The 24,180-nt window shown below is 43.8% G+C and overlaps 2 protein-coding genes across 4 annotated transcripts; both read left to right on the forward strand.

Moving 5' to 3' along the window:
- The first annotated feature begins 834 nt into the window (after positions 1 to 834).
- LOC123080422 (disease resistance protein RPM1) lies at positions 835 to 5,583 on the forward strand. 3 transcript variants are annotated; one of them, XR_006438419.1, is made up of 4 exons: positions 835 to 1,058; positions 1,335 to 1,548; positions 2,456 to 5,275; positions 5,348 to 5,583. XR_006438419.1 is itself a non-coding variant. In XM_044503341.1 (3 exons), exon 3 carries the CDS (start codon positions 2,461 to 2,463, stop codon positions 5,188 to 5,190), a length of 2,730 nt encoding a protein of 909 aa, XP_044359276.1. In that variant the 5' UTR covers positions 835 to 1,219; positions 1,335 to 1,548; positions 2,456 to 2,460; the 3' UTR covers positions 5,191 to 5,583. The 3 variants fall into 3 exon arrangements, 2 of the variants coding, with proteins under 2 accessions (XP_044359276.1, XP_044359275.1); XM_044503341.1 differs by having other exon boundaries at positions 835 to 1,219; positions 2,456 to 5,583; XM_044503340.1 differs by having other exon boundaries at positions 2,456 to 5,583.
- A 9,766-nt stretch (positions 5,584 to 15,349) lies between these two features.
- Positions 15,350 to 19,150, forward strand: LOC123080426 (beta-glucosidase 5). Its single transcript, XM_044503352.1, has 13 exons — positions 15,350 to 15,623; positions 15,728 to 15,791; positions 15,901 to 15,959; positions 16,299 to 16,374; positions 16,473 to 16,544; positions 16,707 to 16,794; positions 16,966 to 17,224; positions 17,585 to 17,700; positions 17,795 to 18,009; positions 18,158 to 18,186; positions 18,297 to 18,399; positions 18,512 to 18,599; positions 18,683 to 19,150. Exons 1-13 carry the CDS (start codon positions 15,489 to 15,491, stop codon positions 18,906 to 18,908), a joined length of 1,530 nt encoding a protein of 509 aa, XP_044359287.1. The 5' UTR covers positions 15,350 to 15,488; the 3' UTR covers positions 18,909 to 19,150.
- The last annotated feature ends 5,030 nt before the right edge of the window (positions 19,151 to 24,180 follow it).

The raw sequence follows: 24,180 nt of genomic DNA on the forward strand, positions 1-24,180 counted from the left end.
CCAATATTAGAGTCGGGTATACACAAATGAGAGAGTATATAATCAGTTGGTAAGCAACACGTCTTTCTTTCCACTTTCGCAAGGTAGCTAGGGCCTAGGGCAAAGCCTTCCTTCCCTCTATCTCCATCGCTGATCCCGTGGATACGCCTCTTCTCTACCTACTGTTTCGGCGGTCAGTGGTGGTGGTGGTGGTGGTGGTGGGGGGGGGGGGGGGGGGATCCTTATGCCTCGCTTTCGGCTAGTAGATAGGTTAGGGTTTTAGTCCTTGCAGGGCGACACTTGAACGGATGGTGGCTCTTATTCTTCGAGTCAGTCCTCGGGCTCTGATCTTTCTCAAATTCGTTCGTCGGAACGGATTAGACGGAGCTCCGATGTGGATTTCTGTCAGCTCCTCGGAATAATGAGGTTAGGGTTACTCGTCATGCGTACACGATGGCAAGAATTGTAGTCAGGTTCTTCAGATCGATTTAAGGGTTCAACGACGACGACTGTGGCTCCGGGGCGCTGGTCCTAGGGCCACATGCATAAAGGCTTCCTGGCTGTCATCGACATGGTCAGTCCAGCTTCGGTCCGAGAGGGCCATTGAGGCACGTTAGCGGAAGGTGATCCAGGAATATCAATGTACTTTTCTATTATTATATTTGAAGTGCTTTATACTTTTGATAAACTTTATAATAGATCCTAATGTTTTTGTTTGCAAGAATAATTAGTCGGCGGAGTTTGAAAGCAGAGTGTGGTTTGCCAACAATCAATCCGATAACTTGTTGACGTCTGCATAACGCATCACGGTTTCTTGCGCACTAGGCCACCAGTAGGACAGGAGTGTACCTGCGTATAATTTCCCGGAATATTTGAAGGCAGAAGCAGGAAGAAGGTTTCTCAAACTTATAAAATCAATCAAAATAATAAAAAAGGAAGACAGGAAGGTGCCTTCCCCAAGGAAGGAAGGAAGGAAGGTGCCTTCGGAGAAGAAACAAAGCTACGGACCTGCAGCGAGTCAAGGTCTCCTCCTCCTCCTCCTCCTCACACCAGCGGGCGAGCTCCATTGCGACCAACAGGTGCACACACGCTCTTCCTTGGCTGCTTTTCCTTAGCTTAGATTCCGTCTCTGCTGGGAGGCGTGCGTCTCTCTCTGGCCGCCCGGGCTTGCTCGTCGGACCGCGCCGGCGCGGCGGAGGAGGCCGCGCTTTGTGCTTCTGGATCTGGCAGCCGGACCTAGGTTGTCGCGCGGAAATGGCAAATCCAGTCCCCGTATCAGGGTGACATGCGATTCTGATCTGATTTCTGCTCCTGAGCATAAATAAATACTCACCCCCTCTTCTTCCATGCTGCAGAGTCAACCAACTGTCAGGACACGGACCGGACAGGCCTCGCCTCCGGCCGACTCTGATGTGATTCTCAAGTTTCATCTTTGGATGAGAGCTGTGTCCCCCGTGGTTGTTGATGCCAAATCGCCAACCCGTGGTCAATCTTTCCTGTCAGTTGCGCACGCTGCTCGGCCCCCAAAGCTATCCTGCTTGACTGACTGAACAGTTGTTTTGTCACCAGGTAATGATTTTGCCTGAATATGCACCATGTCAGATTAGTTCATTCACAGCTTGCAAGTTTCCCAACACAACTAAAATCGCATGTTGAACAACCAACTGCCTTCCCAGAAACCACATACCATGTACTCCCTCCGTTTCTAAATACAAGTCTTTATAGAGATTTCACTATGAACCACATACGGATGTATATAGATGCATTTTAGAGTGTAGATTCACTCATTTTGCTTTGTATGTAGTCCATAGCACAATCTCTACAAAGACTTATATTTTGGAACGGAGGAAGTAAGTAATTAGCACTCTTGTTGTATAATTATTAGTACCCTCTCCTTCCAAGAAGCACACCTCTATTTTTCTGACCTGTATAACAACTGCAACTATGTTGTTCCATCATAAGCATTAGAGTTGCATAGTGGATACAACTATATTCAAGTCAAGTCATTCAAACGTGCGTGTAATTCTCTAGTAAGTACTATGTATTAACATGTCTTAAATGTTTCCTTCCTTCATGCTACGGTTTATCAGGCCCATGAGCAAAACTCTATGTCTCTTTTCTTATCACGGACCCTGTTAGTACTTTTGTCTGATTATCTCAGTGTCAGACGACAAAAGTGATGATTATACATATTTATCTAGTACTGGTACATTGACAACCAGGTATCTGCTCCCATGATACATTAATAAAAAAAAAATCTTAAATATCAACAGAGCTACTCATTCCATCCATGCACGAAACCAGCGGAGTAAGTGTCAACAAACCTATAAATTTTCAGTTTGAAAACTAGTGGAAGTAAAACAACCATCGGAGAAAGTTTCTCTCTGTTCATGCAAGCTAACACTCGACTTAATTTTCTTGGATGAAATTGGTTATTGCCCCATTTAACACATTGATCTATGTTTATTTTGTTCAGCACAAATGGCGGAGGCGGTGCTTGTTGCTCTCGGAAAGATTGGGAATGTCTTAGCTGATGAAGCTACCAAGGCTTTGCTGGCCAAGCTGTCAGAAAAAGTTAGTAATCTGATTGATCTGGATGACAAGATTGAGGGAATAGCGAAGCAATTAAATACAATGAAGAACGTCATACAGCAGATAGGCACGCCGTACCTCGCCGACAAAGTCGTAAAGGGTTGGATTGGGGAGGTGAGGAAGTTGGCCTACCATGTTGAGGACGTGATGGACAAATACTCATATCACTCTCTTCATGTGGAAAAAGGGTTTCTGAAGAAGTGCCTCAAAGGATCACATTATGTCCGGGTTTTCAGTCAAATTGCCGATGAGGTAGTCAAGATAGAGAAGGAGATAAAGCAAGTTATTGAACTCAAGGAGCAATGGCTGCAACCATCCCAGCTTGTTCATGACCCGCGCACTGAGATGGAAAGACAACGGTCCCAAGATAGCTTCCCTGAACTTGTGAAAGATGGAGATCTTATTGGAATTGAAGATAACAGGCGAATGATGACTGAATGGTTGTACTCGGATGAGATGGAGACTACGGTGATAACGGTGTCGGGTATGGGTGGGTTGGGAAAAACAACCCTCGTCACAAATGTGTATGAACGTGAAAAGGTCAACTTCCAAACTAGTGCGTGGATGGTTGTGTCTCAGACCTACACTTTGGATGCTCTGTTGAGGAAGTTACTCGAGAAGGTTACCGAACAACCATCATCACCTAACATTGACAGGATGGATGTGCATGACTTGAAGGAAGAAATAAAGCGGAAGCTTAAAGATAGGAAATGTTTAATTGTATTGGATGATGTCTGGAACAAGGAGGTGTACTCTCAAATGCGAGATGCATTCCAGAATTCTGATGCAAGTCGCATCATCATCACAACGCGGAACAATCACGTTGCTTCTGTTGCTCACTTGACACGCCGTATCGATCTCAAGCCTTTGGGGAATGCTCACGCATTCGAACTCTTCTGCAGGAGGGTCTTTTATATCAAGGAGGACCATGAGTATGAGTGTCCCAGTCATCTCATGAAAACTGCTAGGTCTATAGTTGATAGGTGTCAGGGTCTGCCACTAGCAATTTTATCAATAGGTGGTGTTTTGTCTTCGAGGCCACAAACACAATACTCTTGGGAGCAGATATGCAATCAACTCTCAACTGAGCTGTCGAAGAATGATCATCTCCGGGCAGTTTTAAATCTGAGCTACCATGACCTATCTGGAGACCTCAGAAACTGCCTTTTGTATTGCAGCCTCTTCCCGGAAGACTACCCAATGTCACGTGAGAGCCTTGTGAGGCTGTGGGTTGCAGAAGGCTTTGTGTGTAGCAAAGGAAATAGCACCCCGGAGGAGGTGGCCGAGGGAAACCTGACGGAACTGATATACCGCAATATGCTTGAAGTCAAGGAGACAGATGAACTGGGAAGGGTGAGCACCTGTACAATGCATGATATCATGCGAGACCTGGCTCTTTGTGTTGCAAGTGAGGAGCAGTTTGTATGTGCAAATGATTATGCCACATTGATACATATGAATAAGGATGTTCGTCGTCTGTCATCATGCGGATGGAAAGGCAATACTGCACTGAAAATTAAGCTTCCCCGTCTTCGAACTCTAGTGTCAGTAGGAGCAATTTCATCCATGCCTGCCATGCCGTTCTCAGTTTCGTCAGAATCCAGCTACCTGACTGTCCTCGAGCTACAAGACTCTGAAATCACCGAAGTGCCGGCATGGATAGGGACACTCTTCAATTTACGTTACATTGGCTTACGCCGCACCAAGGTGAGGTCACTCCCGGACTCTGTTGAGAAACTATCGAACCTGCAAACTCTTGACATCAAGCAAACTAACATAGAGACCCTACCAAGAGGGATTGCTAAGATCAAGAATCTACGGCACCTCTTAGCTGATAGATATGCTGATGAGAAGCAGACGGAGTTTCGATACTTTGTCGGAATTCAAGCACCAAAAGAACTGCCCAACATTGAGGGGTTGCAGACTCTTGAGACCATCCAAGCCAACAAAGACTTGGCTGAGCAGCTGGAGAGAATGGTGCAACTGCGAACTCTGTGGATTGACAACATAAGTTCTGCTGAATGCGCTAATATTTTTGCTGCCCTGTCAAATATGCCGCTTCTTTCCAGCCTGCTTCTTGCTGGAAGAGATGAGAACGAGGCACTTTGTTTTGAGTCCCTCCAGCCAATGTCCACACATCTCCACAAGCTGATCATCAGAGGGAAATGGGCCAAGGGAACGCTGGACTGCCCGATATTCCGCAGCCATGGAGAAAATCTCAAGTATCTAGCTCTAAGCTGGTGTCACCTTTGGGAAGACGAGGATCCACTAGGGATGCTTGCACCACACTTGCCAAACCTCACATATCTGCGACTCAACAACATGCGCAGTGCAAACATTTTGGTTCTTTCTGCAGATTCCTTTCCTCACCTGAAGAGTCTTACACTAAAGCACATGCATAATGTCGATGAGCTAAACATCATCGATGGCGCCCTTCCATGCATTGAAGGTTTGTATGTTGTGTCGCTGTCGAAGCTTGACAAGGTTCCTCAAGGCATTGAATGCCTTAGTTCCCTGAAGAAGCTCTGGCTGCTGGGTTTGCACGGGGGCTTCAAAGCTCAATGGGACTTGAACGGAATGCAGCAGAAGATGGTGCATGTTCAGGAGGTTCGTGTCTGAATGTGGCACAGTGGTTCTTTCTGCAGTGGCATTCTGGTATGGTGCAACCACGGCGTCTAGGATCATTCTAGCTTTAATCATTCTGGTATGTTATACTCCCTCTGTCCCGAAATAAGTGTCTCAACTTTGCACTAACTTTAGTACAAATTTGTACTAGGATCAAGACACTTATTTTGGGACGGAGGAAGTAATTATTAAGACATCATTTGCGAGTCTTGTAGTACTTGTGTATCGTGTTACGATTTCTGTTCTTAAAATATCGTGTTTGTTGCCTTCATGAGACCCTGTACCTTTTACGTTGTTTCAGTTGCATGCTGTAATATTGGTTTCAGGAAACAGTTGTATTGAACATGTGAGAAAATAATGTTGTAAAACTTGTTTACCTTGTTTGTAGATACCGCTCAATCTATGTTTCTACCGCATCCTGGTTCTCGTCCTGGAAAAGTCCCATCCTCGATTGAGATGTGATTACATTATCTTTTCAGCGTCCAGATATCTTAGGTACACTGCTGATGAGCATGTAAAATTATTATACACTTGTAAGCAGCAGATTATCACACCACCCGTCCTTGTCTCGCCCATCTGGTTTTACCTCTTTGAGAGGGCCTGAACCTAGGTAAACACCGTGTCCCCTCTTCGTCATGTTACCATCATGCCAAGGCTACCAGCTTGGGAGCCCCTACTCGAGATCTGCTGGATTCTACTCCGTTCCTTAGAGTTCGGATGCAATTTGTATTAGGCTCGGGACAGATAAATAGAAGGAAGACACATGTAACGGAAATATAGGTAAGATATATTGCAATCCACCCTTTATTTATTTCTTGTAAGAATCCACATTCACGAATATAAGTTACAATTCATATGACATAAAACATAGCCCTGGATGTATGTTGGGTACACAGAATCAATTCTTTTCAAATAACTATAACTCTCCTGTCCAACATGGTGTGTATGGAAAAGAATCTCCGACACTTTGTAGACGTAACTCGCCCAAATCTTGAACATTTGAGCTACACAAATGATAAGCAACCACTCTTGTTCTTGATATCCACAAGAAGGCAATCTCTTTGTATGGATGGATCCCAAGGAAATAAATATCTCCATGCATATACTCACTTTCAGCATTATCTACGCCCTCGAGAACAGTAGCCTTGTCAAAGTCCCATTCCAGTTTATCTTCCACTGGTGCTTCTTCACCATCTCTATTGCAATTCCCTTCATGCAAGATCCACGGTCCAGAGTTTTCAACACGGGAGATCCAAGAAAATTTCGCTACCACGGGCAAAAGGCTTATGTCAATCTTCACTCCCCACTTCATTTTACCACATACTTCGGTAAGCAACCAAACCCGAAGTCGGTACGACCTGCAATTACTAACTAAAGCACAATAAACCCCCTTCTTTGATTTCCCAAGATAAAGATCAGCACGCTTCGTTTTACTGCCTGTTGGCGATTTAATCACTTCATACTCTCCATGGTATAAGGTTATGCTGCAATTATCAATGGAAAAGAGAACATATTATGATAGATAATACAATGAGTTTCAGCGAAAGCAAAAACCAAAATTAAGTGAACATGCATGTTTAAGGTGGCGAATGGATACCGCATGATGAGTCATCTTGACAATGCACATAAAGCGCTCCTTGCCAGTAGACGGTGTAGCGATGCTCCGGTTGCCAATCTGACTGCATGTCGGCAATGGTCCCAGCAGCCTCCCCTCTCCGGACCAACAACTTCTCCTCCCATTGCCATGTCCTTGAAGAGAAGACACGTACTGCATACGGAGAGGGCGGCCATGCTGATTCCTTGGTGAATATGGTCGTGCTTAGTTTTCCAGATGGCCTGATTCTTTGGGGCCCGAAGTAAGATGTATTGCCTCTCCATTCCGTGATCGCTTGATCAACTTCTGTAACTTCTCCCTGCTAAATGAAATGAAAACCAGCTACGCTGGCCACTTCAAAAAAAATATGGTCGTGCTCTCAAGCATGCGGGGAACGTAAGGAATGAGAAGCACCTCATAGTGCGGCGAGACGGTGGGGTCAAAAGCAAGGCACATGTCGACGCCTAAGCTCTCCATCCCGGTGCACCGGGGAGGGGGAGGTGGCAGGCGCGCCCTTGCCGTGTCGCCGGATTAACGACGAGTTGATCCCAGAGCAAGAGTAGGCCGTTGCAGTGGTCCTTGATAGACAAATGACCAAAAAGGTCCGTGTCCAAGTAGTCAAGCTTGGCGGCGATCTTGCGCTGTATCAATGCGCTTCCGAAGAATTTCGGGGGAGTCGGATTGAGCTGCTCCATGAAGAAGATCCCATGGAGGGAGAGCGGGAGGAAGTCTGCCCGCAGCAGGCGGCGGTCGTCGATGACAGTGCGCCAGCTTTTGCAGACGCAACGGGACGCGGCGAGGCCGCGGAGAACGCATGCCAGGATGTCGTCGGGTACTAGCAGCTGCGACGCCGCAGCAAGGGCCATCAAGGACGACTATTCCTTGTAGAATAGGCAGAAACGGGCAGATGGAGGAGATGTGATCGATGCAGGATGCAGCAGATCGATGGAGCGGGGTGGCTCTGAATTTCAGGGAGGGATATTTAGCCTACAAGACACGGGAATCGACTCGGCCTTAAGATCCGAGTTCGTAGTGGTTAGTGGTCAAGTGCGGCTGGCTGATGGTACCTGGCGTTAATCCGTTTTCTACGCGTACGTATTGCTGGCTGCCTGCTGAGTGTGTTGACAGAAAGGCAATATCGAAGGAGAGATCTATCGGAAAAGTGCTCTTCTTCATGTTCACATACATCAAAACTAGGCAAGGGAGTTGGTTGGTGTTTTTTTCCTGCGTGTTGGACATAGTATTGTGAACTCCAAAAAGAAAAAAGACATAGTATTGTGTGATTGTAAAAAATGTTATTACCTGCAGAGCGGACAATAGTATTATGCTCTTCTTTCTCGATGATTATGAACCTATTTGTGTCAACGATTTTTTCTCAATTATGTCTGCGCGTATGGGCAATATGAAAAAAGTGGGCCCACAATGATGACGCTCTGAGCGGGAGTGTAAGAGAAGCATGTATCTTCCCATTTATCAATTTTCTAGTCATGGATGCCAAAGTCACAGTTTTCTTTTTTAAAAGGAGGACAACCCTCCTGCCTCTGCATGAAACGATACACACAACCATGACACGAAGTCACACTGGCTGTTGTCATCCGCGTGCAGCAGGGTTCATCAGGCTTGTATGTCACGCGCTCCACAAAACTATGCCAAAGGGCCGAAATGACCATGGCCCTTTTTTGTGAATGCCGATAGCACCGAGGCAAAGCCACGGGATTCATTGTTGTCATGGCACCAGGGGTTGTCAAACCCGTCACAGTTGGGAGGAGCCAACACCCATCCTTATTAATATTGACACTCTTGAGGCGCAACGAACAAACCTAAAAGAGTTGGGTGCATGGTGATACTTACAGAGGAAAATTGAGAAAGACAAGAGAGTGACGTCTATCACGAAACACTGAGTGACTGTTGTGGTGTTGTACAAATATGAAGCGTGAGATTAGAATAGAATCAACGACGCCGGACGCGTCTGACGAAAGCTTTCTATCAGACTTCTGATACAAAGTGTTTCCCTATGTTCTATGAACGCACCACACCTTCTAGATTCACTCAGCCTCACCGGAGAAGAGGAGTCGTGCATGGTCCTAGAGGGCGGTGAGGTCGACATCAGACACGGACCTGTCATGCAACAACATGGGTGGTTTTTCTTTCTAGGTTTTCATTAGGGGGTCTCCAAGTTTGGTTTGGGGCGGCGAGACGGCGGCGGCGTTGTCTACGTCTAGGACTAATGTTCTCTCCGTTTCCCCCCTGTTTCGTTGGTGTGTTTATCACCGCCAGAGGGTGTGTGGAAATGTGTCTTCAGTGGGTCTTTCAGAATTCGAAATTGGGTGGGCCTTGTGTCCTTGTACCCGATCTTGCCGATTTGGTTGACTTAGGCACAAACGATGTGGGTAAACATGGTACCACTGCCTGGACTCCCATGCCTCCTCCTCCAAGCGGGATATGACAACGATGACTTCCTCCCTCAAACTCCATGGCTCTGGTTGAAGGAAATATGCCCTATAGGCAATAATAAAGTTATTATTTATTTCCTTATTTCATGATAAATGTTTATTATTCATGCTAGAATTGTATTAACCGGAAACTTGATACATGTGTGAATACATAGACAAACAGAGTGTCACTAGTATGCCTCTACTTGACTAGCTCGTTGATCAAAGATGGTTATGTTTCCTAGCCATAGACATGAGTTGTCATTTGATTAACGGGATCACATCAATAGGAGAATGATGTGATTGACTTGACCCATTCCGTTAGCTTAGCACTTGATCGTTTAGTATGTTGCTATTGCTTTCTTCATGACTTATACATGTTCCTGTGACTATGAGATTATGCAACTCCCGTTTACCAGAGGAACACTTTGTGTGCTACCAAATGTCACAATGTAACTGGGTGATTATAAAGGTGCTCTACAGGTGTCTCCGAAGGTACTTGTTGGGTTGTCGTATTTCGAGATTAGGATTTGTCACTCCGATTGTCGGAGAGGTATCTCTGGGCCCACTCGGTAATGCACATCACTATAAGCCTTGCAAGCATTGTAACTAATGAGTTAGTTGCGGGATGATGTATTACGGAACGAGTAAAGAGACTTGCCGGTAACGAGATTGGACTAGGTATTGAGATACCGACGACCGAATCTCGGGCAAGTAACATACCGATGACAAAGGGAACAACGTATGTTGTTATGCGGTTTGACCGATAAAGATCTTCGTAGAATATATGGGAGCCAATATGAGCATCCAGGTTCCGCTATTGGTTATTGACCGGAGACGTGTCTCGGTCATGTCTATATAGTTCTCGAACCCGTAGGGTCCGCACGCTTAAAGTTCGATGACAGTTATATTATGAGTTTATGTGTTTTGATGTACCGAAGGTTGTTCGGAGTCCCGGATATGATCACGGACATGACGAGGAGTCGCGAAATGGTCGAGACGTAAATATCGATATATTGGACGACTATGTTTGGACACCGGAAATGTTCTGGAAGGTTTCGGACATTTATCGGAGTACCGGGGGTTACCGGAACCCGGAACTAATGGGCCTTGTTGGGCCCTAGTGGAGAGAGAGAGAGGGGCCGGCCAGGGCAAGAGGCGCGCCCCCTCCCCTTGAGTCCGAATAGGACAAGGAAGGGGGGCGGCGCCCCCCTTGCCTTTCCCCTCCTTCTTGGACTAGGAAAGGGAGGGGCAAACCTACTTGGAGTAGGTTTCCCCCTCCTAGGGCGCGCCACCCCCTTGGCCGGCCCTCTCCTCCTCCCCCCTTTATATATGGAGGAGGGGGGCACCCCATAGACACAACAATTGATCTGTTGATCTCTTAGCCGTGTGCGGTGCCCCCTCCACCATAATCCACCTCGATAATATCGTAGCGGTGCTTAGGCGAAGCCCTGCGTCGGTAAAACATCATCATAGTCACCACGCCGTCATGCTGACAGAACTCTCCCTCAAAGCTTGGCTGGATCAGAGTTCGAGGGACGTCATCGAGCTGAACGTGTGCTGAACTTGGAGGTGCCGTGTGTTCGGTACTTGATCGGTCGGATCGTGAAGCCGTACGACTACATCAACCGCGTTGTACTAACGCTTCCGCTTTCGGTCTACGAGGGTACGTGGACAACACTCTCCCCTCTTGTTGCTATGCATCACCATGTTCTTGCGTGTGCGTAGGATTTTTTTTGAAATTACAACGTTCCCCAACACTGGTGACCACTAACGGTGTCGGATGTCGTTCCCTTTTAAGCCATAGCGGGTTGCTCCTCCCCCGGGTGATGACGATGAAGCATCAGGGAGCCAGTTTGGGAGGTGGTCGACGAACGTTGGAGCAGGGGGTTAGGGATTTGGGGGGAGGGAAATTTTCACGGCTTCATATACTACGTGACCTTTTTGCAACAAAAAAAATCGCATGCAACTGACCCATGCACCCCCCCCCCCCCCCCCGATTTATTCTTGAGTATGGTGGCCAAAGTAAATTTTTTGGACAAATCCAATGGCCGCTGATACGTCTCTGACTCGTATCTAGTTTTTTTTAATGTTTTCATGTATTATCAATCTTGTATGCTTTATATGCCATTTTATTATTTTTATGGACTAACATATTAACTTAGTGCCTAGTGTCAGTTTATGTTTTCTGCATGTTTTTGGTTTTACAGAACATCCATACCAAACGAAGCCCAAACACGATGAATTTTTTTAATGATTTTTTCTAGACCAAAAGAAACTCTAAAAGCTTCGGGTGACGACCAGAAGATGCACGAGAAATTTTCCACAGCCACAAGTCTCTATTCTTCCGTGATCCCTCTGGAGGCCTTTTTCGGTACTCCGCGGAGGGGAAATCGATCCCCTAGTTGTTTGCACGATGGTCCTCTCGCACCAAGCAAAACCACGACTTTCCATCAGCCAGAGGACCTTACTCACACGGAGAGCATTTTGGTCGAGTATGCCTAAATCGATATATTTGGAGACTTCAGCTAGTCTCTCAATCTTCTTAGTGATCTATTTATTTATGTCCATTTGTGATGTTGTAATAACAACATAAGTACTGTTGTCATCATATATTGTGTATCACAATATATTGTATCAAGCACCTTGGTACATATTCATTAGTATGCATTCTCTATATTTGATAAAGTTTTCATACTAGAAATCTTCAAATATATATGTAGATTTCTACGAGGGTTAATCTGACGAAAGGACATGTGCCTTGTGGACATATGCACCACAAACTCCATATTCAGGGAAGTAAAATGTTTCCACTCTTACTAAGAGAAAGGAGATATTTTAATGATCGCTAGACGCCATGATGTAATTGTTGGCTCAACTCAAGTCATATTACTATCCCTATGAGTACTCGAGTACCATCAGGGATGCTTTATTATGTCCTGATACAACTCGTACCTACTAAACTATAGAGGTATCCATCAAAGAGTTTCCATAGAGAAACTTATGATAAAAAAAGAGAAACATCTTCTCTTTACCAAATACAGATATGGCATGCTGATACGTCTCCAACGTATATATAATTTTTGATTGTTTCATGCTAATATATTACCAATGTGTATACTTTATATGTAATTTTACATCATTTTTGTGGACTAACCTCTTAATCCAGTGCCCAGGGCCAGTTTCAGTTTTGCCTTTTTCTTTGTTTTGCAGAAAAACCATACCAAATGAAATCCAAACACGAGAAACTTTATGGTGATTTTCTCTGGACTAGAAGAGACTCTAGAAGTTTGGGGGGGGGGGACCAGAAGACACATGAGGCCACCACAAGCACCTCCCAAGCTTTTCGGACCCACATGACTTTGTTTGACCTAATTCTAGTGCTATAAATTCCCTAAAATCCAGAAACCCCAACCGCAAGACCCAAAACAATTATTTCGCCGCCGCAAGTCTGTGTGCTTCCACGATCCCATCTGTAGGTCTTTTTTGGTACTCTGCCGGAGGGGGAAACCATTGGAGAGGCAATCTTGATCGACCTTGCTGCCTCCATGATGATATGTTAGTAATTCCTACATGACTTGAGGGTCCATAGCAGTAGCTAGATGGCTTTCTCTCTCTTTTTTGATCTTCAATACAGTGATCTCATCTAAGATCAATCCAACACGTCCGACATGTATCCACCTTTTTGACAGAGAAAACTTCAGAAAATGCAAAATTCGTAGAAAAACCAAAAGAGCTTGGCATAGTACCTTGAATTGGTCGTACAAGGCCATGGAAAAAATAGGGCTATTTCAAGGATGTCGAGAAACAACGTGCTCCCAGATGGAGCCTTCTGGCCTACTCCGACACTCTCAGTTGAACATGGTCTATCTTTGCACATTCTTGAAATGACCCCAACTTTCAAAAGCGGCTAGGCATGCCCATGATAGGCATCCATGCCAGGTTTGAATGAACTCCGACACCGTTTGCACGTTGCGACAAGTCCGGCCATTTACCGGTCTTTTTTCACTGGGAAAACTTCAGAAAATGCAAAGCTTGTCGAAAACTCAAACAACATGGCATGGTGCCTTGTCGATATATTTTTTTGAACATTTTTCAGAAACAACAACAAATTTCAAAAAGGAGAAAAATAAATTGACGAAAAAAGAGAGGAAAACAAGAAATATAATAAAAAAGAAAAAACGCTTAGGCCTTGGCCCAACTAGGCGACGACATAGCTCTACTCGGGGGCCTGTTCGGCCAACCCAAGCCATCGCGGATTTGAAAAAATGTTACGGCGATTTTGAAAAAATATTCACGATTTGATTTTTTGAAGATTTTCAAATAACAAATTTCACTAAAAAAATGCAAAAAAGTGTTCCCGACTTTGGGAACCTTCTAGGAGGTACCCGAACCATTTTTTCCTTTTGTTTTCATTTTTTCCTTTTATATTCTCTCCTATTTTACTTTTTATGTTTCTTTTTCTTTCGTTTTTCGTTTTCGTTGACCTTTTCTTTTTTCTGTCTATTGTTTCCATTTTTCATCAATTTAATTTTTTTGGAATTTCAAAATTATATTCAGATGTTCGGAATATATCATCCTTTTCAAATTTTGTCCATTGTTTAAAAAATTATCCTTATTTTAAAAATGTTCAGAAATTCTTATTTTTTTTAAATTTTTATTAATGAACGTTCACAAAATTCCAAAATTTCCAGAATTGCCATGTTTTGTTCAGGTTTCTATTTTTTTCATACTCATTAATCAATGTTGAAAAATTCAAAAAATTTAACAATTAAAAAAAGTATTGTAAATTTGAAAAAATGTTCGCAATGTCAAATTTTGTTCAAAGTTTAAAAAGGTGTTCTCATTTTCAAAAATTGTTCAGAAATCTAGAAAAATGTTTGCTTTTCCAAATTTTGTTCAAAATTTTATAATGTTTCCCTGTTTTCACAATTTGTACACAAATTAAAAAGAAATCACAAATACTTAAAAAGTTCATAAAAATTTGAATGAGCTTGCAGATTTGAAAACATTCATTCGTTTGAAAAAAATCAAGGATTTGAAAAAGTTTGCGAATTTAAGAAAATGTTCATGAATTTTAAAAAAGATATTCTTGGATTTGAAACAATATTCACGAATCTGAAAAGTTGAAGAATGTAAGACATGTTGATGATTTTGAAAAGAGTTTGCGAATTTGAAAAAGGAAAAAGAAAATGAAAAAAGATGGAGAAAGAGGAAAAAAGAAAGAAGAAGAAAAACTAGTCATGGAAGGCACTGCGCTGTGTCGCACAACAACAACAAGAAGAACTACTAATAAAGCATAGCAACTGAGCTTTCCCTGTTGGTTGCTGTGGTTCGAATGAAATAGTGAGCATTGGGGATGATCGAATACCACTTTCCTCACCATTTTTGATCTTTCAAGAAAAGGACAAAAAGCAAATGGGTCGAGCTCAGCACAGAAGCGGGTGTAATGTACGACATATATGTTCTGGCAGGCGATCCACCATACATACGAAAGTGGGTACGATTTGCCAAAGGTTCATATTGCGCTTTATACGGTTATTAGTAAGCCGGTTATACCAAAGCGGGGCTCCCGGTTTAAATAGTTTTTCTTTTGGAGTTGCGGTTTAAATAGTTGAGGGACTGAGTTTAGGTGGTTAGTTATGGGACGATTTCTAAACTTTCCTGAGAGTTTGAGGAGGAAAAATATACTTTTCCCCTTAAATATAGAGCTATATAGGACAAGATAATTTATACTTACAAGGTCAGAGATGAAATTCGGTAGAAGAAATCGAATACAAGGGGAAGGGGTGCCAGTTTTTGTGCAATTCTAGCGAGGTGACTTGGGCAATATCGTCATCAGGTCCGTCATCACCACATAAGTATCTCATCTCATCATGTGGTTTTCCGTCGCACTGTATGTGAAGCTCGATTTGTGGTTGGTGGACTGTGTTGCGCTGAATTTACGTGCAGTACTAATCTTCGGTGGAAAAACAGCCACCCTGCTTTCCAAAAGGCTAGTCTACAAAATCGTTCGGTTGTGCGTTTATTTCTTGTGTTCCTACAAAGCGAGAAAGGGACCTGACGCAAGTACCAAACAGAGCACGACGTGTACTATTCAGGGGCCGACGAAGCAGGGGCCGGGCCAAGCATGATTAGAGCACCGGCTACCGCCCATTTGATTCGGAGAAACCAAGGCGTGGACCATGCACTTGGAACAGTAAGGATAAAAGGTAACGTACCTAGTGGTCGCGATTTGCAAGTGCGGTACTGTATCTGCCACTGCCATGGCCTTATCCTCCCTCTTGCTCCTCCTGCTTCTCTCGGCCGCCCATGGCGCCGCGGCTCCTCCCGCTCTCGGCTTCACGCGGAGCGACTTCCCGCCGGACTTCGTCTTCGGCGCCGCCACCTCCGCGTACCAGGTAACCGCGCATTTGTCTTCTCGGTCAGCTGGTGACTGGTGTGTATACTAGTTGGTTTCTCTTGCTCCGCTTCTCTGGTCATTTTGCTCTGATTTTTTACCCAGTATGAGGGCGCCGTGGCTGAGGATGGCAGGAGCCCAAGCATCTGGGACACCTTCACTCACGCTGGTAACTGACGAACTTTTGAGTTTTTGTGCAGGCCTTGGGGAACGATGCAAATTAAGTTTTCTTTTTTCTTTTCCTTTTTTTCTGACAATTTCCTGTTTTTGTTTGATAGGGAAAATGCCAGACAAAAGCACGGGCGATATCGCTTCTGAAGGATACCACAAGTACAAGGTAATCACCGTCATAGTTTACATTGTCTCCCTCTCGTAGAAAAACCATGGTTGAATACCACAAGTACAAGGTAATCACCGTCATAGTTTACATTGTCTCCCTCTCGTAGAAAAACCATGGTTGAATACCACAAGTACAAGGTAATCACCGTCATAGTTTACATTGTCTCCCTCTCGTAGAAAAACCATGGTTGAATTGCTTCTACGTTTTTTCTTTGATCCCAGGAGAGAATAACACGTTATCCTTCTTGTTTCTCGTTGAATTATCTGAACATATTTGTGGAAGGAAATTCAGGGTTGTTTGTTTGGCTTACACTAATGACATCACCTGATGTTTTAGGACGACGTCAAGCTCATGGCTGACACAAACTTAGAGGCTTACAGATTCTCCATCTCCTGGTCAAGGCTTGTTCCAAGTAAAAGCTTTCCACAATATTTCTCGTTGTGGTATAGTTTCTAGTTTCTACAATAATAATGACTGATCTTTGGTTTTAAAAAAAACTGAAATTTGCAGACGGGAGGGGGGCTGTCAATCCAAAGGGGTTAGAGTACTACAATAACCTCATAAATGAGCTAGTGAAACATGGTAAGCGTATTTGTAGAAGTCTCTAAATTATGTTGTACTGACAAGATATTTCATCTTCAAAAGTTATACATGACAAGATGTGAAATCTATCATAGTTGGCTAAAGGTTATTGTTGTTTAATGCTTCACTATCTAAACCACTGCGGCCTTCTTGTTTTGTTAGGAATTCAAATCCATGTCATGCTTTACCATCTCGATTTCCCACAAGTTTTGGAAGATGAGTATGGAGGATGGTTAAGCCCTAGAATTGTGTAAGATCCTGTGCCTTTTCCTTGGTGGATGAAATTGCTCCAAAGCTGAGAATAACCAACCTTTTTTTTATAGAAATTGGATAAAGGAGGTGCCCTCTGCAAAATGTTGTCAAAATGATTATTCCTACTTTACTAGTGATATTTCCTCACCGATGGCACTGCAAAATGCAGGGAGGATTTCACAGCATTTGCAGATGTGTGCTTCAGAGAGTTTGGAGACAGGGTTTCGTACTGGACCACGATAGACGAACCTAATGTCGGCCCAATCGGATCTTACGATAGTGGAATATTTGCACCTGGACGTTGTTCCGATCCTTTTGGAATAACAAAATGTACCGCCGGGAACTCAACCGTGGAGCCGTACATAGCAGTTCATAACATGATACTGGCACATGCATCAGCTACAAGACTTTACAGAGAACAATATCAAGTGAGTTTATCGTGTGCTCAAATTAACAATAACTCTTTTCTGCCAGCACATTCTCCAACTTTTTTCGAACAAGTAAAGTATTAAGATTTATGTCTTCATCTAATTTCATTTCAGAAACACCAGTATTATCAAACCAGTAAAGACAATAGTATTTGCGAGCATTACAATTTTTACGGTGTCTTCAAGATTGCAATTTCTCTGTATAAGATTTTCCAATTTTTTGACATAGGATCTCATTAATTACACGAGCAGACTTATTTTAAAGGTTCAAAGAAACAAAAAAAAAGACTTATTTTAGTTCAGCACAATGTATTTCATACGCAAAAATTTGTGTGGTCACAAAAATTGTCTCGGGTGTAGGCTGTGCAAAAGGGAGTTGTTGGCATAAACGTTTACTCATTTTGGACTTATCCTTTGACGAACTCTACTGTGGATTTAGAAGCAACTAAAAGATATCAAGACTTCATGTTTGGCTGGTATGTGATTTAGACTCTTATCTTTGCTTCCGGATTCTGCAGCTGAATGTGCAACAAACATGGAGCTAACTAATCAGCTTGTGTTGTTGTGTAGGACACTAGGACCCTTGGTGTTTGGAGATTACCCACAAGTGATGAAGACGAATGTTGGTTCTCGCCTCCCATCCTTCACAAAATCCCAATCTGAATTTGTTAAGGGCGCTATCGATTTCATAGGAATAAATCATTACTATTCTGTCTATGTGAACGATCGCCCTTTAAAGGAAGGTGTTCGTGACTATGCAGCAGACATGTCAGTTTACCAGAGAGGTAAGCAAATTTTGTATCTGCATCGGCATATTGCTGCATTGTTCATCAGTTCAGTGGGAATTTGATTCACTAAACATATATATTGACCAACTAGTTTGTCGAAGCTTCCGAAACATATACTTACGGGATATATGCTTCCGTGATGCAGGTTCTAGAACAGACCCAGCAACAAGCGAGGTAAACGTTTCCACTATGTTTGTCAAAGATGCCAATTGCTTCAGCTGTTTTGGACATGAAGTAGTTGAACTGAGAATTCTGGGTCATGCAACTTTTTCTCTTGAGTGCAGTACGCCCCAACGGCTTATCCAGACGACCCAGAAGGATTGCAATTTGTGCTGCAGTACCTGACAGAAGCCTATGGGGGCCTCCCCATTTATGTCCAAGAGAATGGCAAGTTGATCTACTTTCTGGCCACACCTATCTCCAAACTTTTGATTCAGTTGTTCATCTAAATTAATCGATTCCGTAAATCTGATGAAGTTTGGCCATGATCTCTCTTCAGGCAAGGCATCCGCGAATGACATTCTCGATGACACCGACAGGGTGGAATACTTGAAGAGCTACATAGGGAGCACACTGGATGCATTAAGGTTAGCCGTCCAAACAAATTCCACCAGAAATTTGTGTGAAACCTTCAAAGTTCAGTTACCATGGTGCAGTTTTTGCTCTACAGAAACGGAGCCAATGTGAAAGGTTACTTCGTGTGGAACTTCCTGGACATCTTCGAGTTCCTAGCAGGGTACAAGTTAGGGTTCGGCATGTATCGTGTCGACTTTGATGACGAAGCGCGGCCACGAGAAGCCAGGCTCTCTGCTCGCTGGTACTCCAGGTTTCTGAAAAATAATGGCATTAGTGCTCAGAGTGAGGTCGACGATACAGGACACCATGCTCAACAGTAAGTTGTATAGTCAGATGCACTGAGTTGTGCGTGACCTTATTTTAGGTATATAATTTTTTTTCTGTATGTGCAACGTGTAGTACTATAAGTATGTACAGTTTATGCCGAAAACTTATCATTCTCCTAGAATAAATAGATTAAGAGTCATGTTCTACTGGTCATCCAACAAGGCGACAAAACACGTGTGAGGCTTCAATCTTATAATGCAGATGGTTTAAACTAAAAACACACGATATTATTTTCCACCGGTGTTTTTTTACTCCCGTGATTTACTTTCTCCTGCGGATATAGGTGTGACCTCATTCCCATGTTTGGACGCTGTTTGGATAGAATACAGAAATGAACTGAACCGGCATATTAGTAGCCACTGATCAGAGTAGTTGTATGCCTGAACCTAACACAGGTTTAACATTCTTTTTGGCCAAACTAGCAAAGCTGCGAGGGAGTCATTTTTGGTGTCTTTAATAGGTTTACAAATAAACCATTGATTAGAGTATTCGTATTGTTCAGCTAATAGCCATTTGGGTGGGCTAGAAACGCGTCACTTGGTGTGCTCTCAGCCACCGCCATGTGTCGTGCTATGGGCACTCCCTTTAGATTTTTTTCCTGTACGCGTTTTTGCGCTTTAAGATATATATTTTTTGGTTTTTTGGCTTTTCGGTTTTCCTCGGTTTTTCTTAGGATTATATTTACTTCTTCTGGAGGCACGGATTTGCTTTTGTGAGAGGCACGGTCGTTTTTTCTTTTCTAGATTTAGTTCTCCTGGAGGGACGAATTTGCTTCCGTGAGAGGCATGGTCAGGGAAAAAATCATGTTTTTTTTCTTCCGCGAGAAGCACAGATTTACTTCTCATGGAGGCAGAAGGGAAAAAACGTGTTTTCTTTTTCCTTCTGCGAGAGGCGTAGCTTTACTTCTTGTAGAGGCACAGATTTGCTTCCGCGAGAGCCATGATCGGGCCTCTCGGAAAGAAAAAAACATTTTCTTGTATTTTTCTTTTCGTGAGAGACACATATTTATTTCTCGTGGAGGCACGGATTTGCTTCATCGAGAGGCACGGTCGTGCCTCTCGGAAAGGGAAAAGACAATTTTTTTCCTTCCGCGAGAGACACGTATTTAATTCTCGTGAGGCACGGATTTGCTTACTCGGGAGGCATGGTCGTGCCTTTCAGAAAGTTTTTTTCCTTCCATGAGAGGCATAGATTTACTTCTTGTGGAGGCACGGATTTGCTTCCGCGAGAGGTACAGTCGTGCCTCTCAGAAAGAAAAAAAAAATGCATTTTCTTGTTTTTTTCCTTCCGCGAGAGGCACAAATTTACTTCTGATGGAGACATGAATTTGCTTCCTCGAGAGGCACGACCTCTCGGAAAGGCAAAAACATGTTTTTTGCCTTTCCTTCCACGAGAGGTATAAATTTACTTCTCGTGGATGCACGGATTTGCTTACTCGAGAGTCATGGTCGTGCCTCTCGAAAAGAGAAAAAACATATTTTTTCCCTTTTGTGAGAGGCACAGATTTACTTATCATGAAGGCACGGATTTGTTTTCTCGAGAAGCACGGTCGTGTCTCTTGGAAAGGGAAAAAAATGTGTTTTTTGTTTCCTTCCTCGAAAGGCACATATTTACTTCTCGGGAGGCACGGATTTACTTCCACCGAGAGGCACATATTTACTTTTCGTGAAGTCATGGATTTGTTTCCTCGAGAGGCACGGTCGTGCCTTCGGAAAAGAAAAAAAAATGTTTTTTGTTTCCTTCCACGAGAGGCACATATTTACTTCTCATGGAGGCACAAATTTTCTTTTGGGAAAAGAACCTCTCGAAAAGGGAAAAATGTGTTTTTTTTCTTCTGTGAATGGCATAGATTTACTTCTCGTGGAGGTACATATTTGTTTACACGAGAAGCACCGTTGTGCCTCTCGGAAATGAAAAAAACGTGCTCCTAGTTTGGATTTTTTTCGTTTGGTTCTTTTCATGAAAAAAAGTTCATTGAAACCTATCAACATGAGATCTAGTTTCGAAGATAAAAAACCCGATTAATCCAACAATGAAAACGGTTCAAGATTTGGACGCACGGTTAAAGAGATAAAACGTTTTGGATAAACGAATCTATAAAAAAGAACTCTCATGTTGCGACAAATGACGCACATGCAGTTTGACACTTCTCATAACTTGAGGGATGTGAGTGTTCTATGCAAGGAGTACTTCTTAATTAATGATTTCGGACATATGGTTGTTGAAAAAGGAAAAGCAAAACTCTATCGGCCCCCGTGCAAGCGCCTACTGTAGCGATCAAATATAGCAATTTAGAGCATCTACAGTCGGATTTAGCAAATCCGGCTCCCTATACGTCCGCGGTCGCGTCCGTGGATAGTGCCCACCGGCCCCTCATATCTTGTTCCCGGCATCCACATATCTCAAATACGGATTCTTAAATCCATGTAAATCCATGCACGTTGGTCATACACGTCAATGTCGCACGTAAATAACAAATGTTGGTACTGAAAATACATAGGTCTTGTTACATAAAAATTGTTTAAGTGCACAACTTAAACATTAGCTCTTTGGTTTCCATTTTGGGTCCACATATGCTCCTCAAGATCATTGGGTAGCTCCGCGTGCATCTGATGATCTCGAAGATTCTGATGCATATGCAGAAAGTTCATAAGCTGTGCTGCATCTTGATCTTCCGGGATTTGAACTTGTTCTCCAGGTGCTTCTAAATCATTGGTTTGGGCTACACCGTCACCCTCATCCTCAACAATCATATTTTGCAAAATAACACAACATGTCATGATCTGCCAGAAAGTTTTGGAATTCCACATCATTGCAACTCCGCGAACAATTCCCTAACGAGCTTGAAGCACTCCGAATGCCCTCTCCACATCCTTCATAGCTACTTCCTGCATTGTTGCAAAGTAGCTTTGTTTTTTTACCTATGGTTCGAATATGGTCTTCACAAATGTCGCCCACTGAGGATAAATGCAGTCTGCAAGATAGTATCCCATGTTGTACTCACGGTCGTTGACAGTGTAGTTGCATGGCGGCGATTCCCCGTTGCAAAGCCTCTTGAACACCGAAGATTGTTGAAGCACGTTGATGTCGTTGTGAGATCCCAGTATTCCAAAGAAAGCATGCAAAATCCATAAGTCTTGTGATGCCATCGCTTCAAGTATGATGGTGGCCTCTTTGGTGTGAACTTGATACATTCCCTGCAAATCTTTGGGGCAGTTCTTCTATTGCTAATGCATGCAATTAATTGGTCTGAGCATTCTTGAAAACTCTCTGGCCTCTCCAATAGACAACAACCTTTACCTGTCCTGCGCATTTGGTTCTATCAAATATTGTGCTCCAAACACCTGCACCACGACATAAGCAAACTTGACAGTAGTCTTCAGGCATATGCTCTCCCCTATCCTGATCATCTCACCAAGGGCATTTGCGGCAGTTGTTGGGGAACGTAGTAATTTCAAATTTTCCTACGCACATGCAAGATCATGGTGATGCATAGCAACGAGAGGGGAGAGTGTGTCCACGTACCCTCGTAGACCGAAAGCGGAAGCGTTAGCACAACGCGGTTGATGTAGTCGTACGTCTTCACGATCCGACCGATCAAGTACCGAACGCACGGCACCTCCGAGTTCAGCACACGTTCAACTCGATGACGTCCCTTGAACTTCGATCCAGCCGAGCTTTGAGGGAGAGTTCCGTCAGCACGATGGTGTGGTGACGATGATGATGTTCTACCGACGCAGGGCTTCGCCTAAGCACCACTACGATATTATCGAGGTGGATTATGGTGGAGGGGGGCACCGCACACGGCTAAGAGATCCAAGGCATCAATTGTTATGTCTCTAGGGGGTGCCTCCCTCCCCGTATATAAAGGAGTGGAGGAGGGGGCCGGCCACCCTTGGCGCGCCCCATGAGGAGTCCTACTCCCACCGGGAGTAGGACTCCCCCCCTTCCATGTTGGAGTAGGAGAGGAGAGGGAAGGAGAGAGAGGGGGAAAGGAAAGGGGGCGCCGCCCCCTCCTTGTCCAATTCGGACTTGGGGGGGGGGGGCGCGGCTGCCCCTTGGCCGCCTCTCCTCTTCCACCACTTGGGCCCATGAGGCCCAATAACCTCCCGGGGGGGGGGGGGGTTCTGGTAAACCCCCGGTACTCCGGTATATATCCGATAACCCCCGGAACCATTCCGGTGTCCGAATATAGTCGTCCAATATATCAATCTTCATGTCTCGACCATTTCGAGACTCCTCTTTATGTCCATGATCACATTCGGGACTCCGAACTACCTTCTACATCAAAACACATAAACTCATAATATAACCGTCATCGAACTTTAAGCGTGCGGACCCTACGGGTTCGAGAACTATGCAGACATGACCGAGACACATCTCCGGTCAATAACCAATAGCGGAACCTGGATGCTCATATTGGCTCCCACATATTCTACGAAGATCTTTATCGGTCAAACCGCATAACAACATGCATTGTTCCCTTTGTCAGCAGTATGTTACTTGCCCGAGATTCGATCGTCGGTATCTAAATACCTAGTTCAATCTCGTTACCGGCAAGTCTCTTTACTCGTTCCGTAATACATCATCCCGCAACTAACTCATTAGCTGCAATGCTTGCAAGGCTTATAGTGATGTGCATTACCGAGTGGGCCCAGAGATACCTCTCCAACAATCGGAGTGACAAATTCTAATCTCGAAATACGCCAATCCAACAAGTACCTTCGGAGACACCTGTAGAGCACCTTTATAATCACCCATTTACGGTGTGACATTTGGTAGCACACAAAGTGTTCCTCCGGTAAACGGGAGTTGCATAATCTCATAGTCATAGGAACATGTATAAGTCATGAAGAAAGCAATAGCAACATACTAAACGATCAAGTGCTAAGCTAACGGAATGGGTCAAGTCAATCACATCATTCTCCTAATGATGTGATCCCGTTAATCAAATGACAACTCTTTGTCCATGGCTAGGAAACATAACCATCTTTGATCAACGAGCTCGTCAAGTAGAGGCATACTAGTGACACTCTGTTTGTCTATGTATTCACACATGTATCATGTTTCCGGTTAATACAATTCTAGCATGAATAATAAACATTTATCATGATATAAGGAAATAAATAATAACTTTATTATTGCCTCTAGGGCATATTTCCTTCAGTCTCCCACTTGCACTAGAGTCAATAATCTAGATTACACAGTAATGATTCTAACACCCATGGAGCCTTGGTGCTGATCATGTTTTGCTCGTGGAAGAGG

Source organism: Triticum aestivum, chromosome 3D (genome assembly GCF_018294505.1).
Source record: "Triticum aestivum cultivar Chinese Spring chromosome 3D, IWGSC CS RefSeq v2.1, whole genome shotgun sequence".
Lineage (NCBI taxonomy): Eukaryota > Viridiplantae > Streptophyta > Magnoliopsida > Poales > Poaceae > Triticum > Triticum aestivum.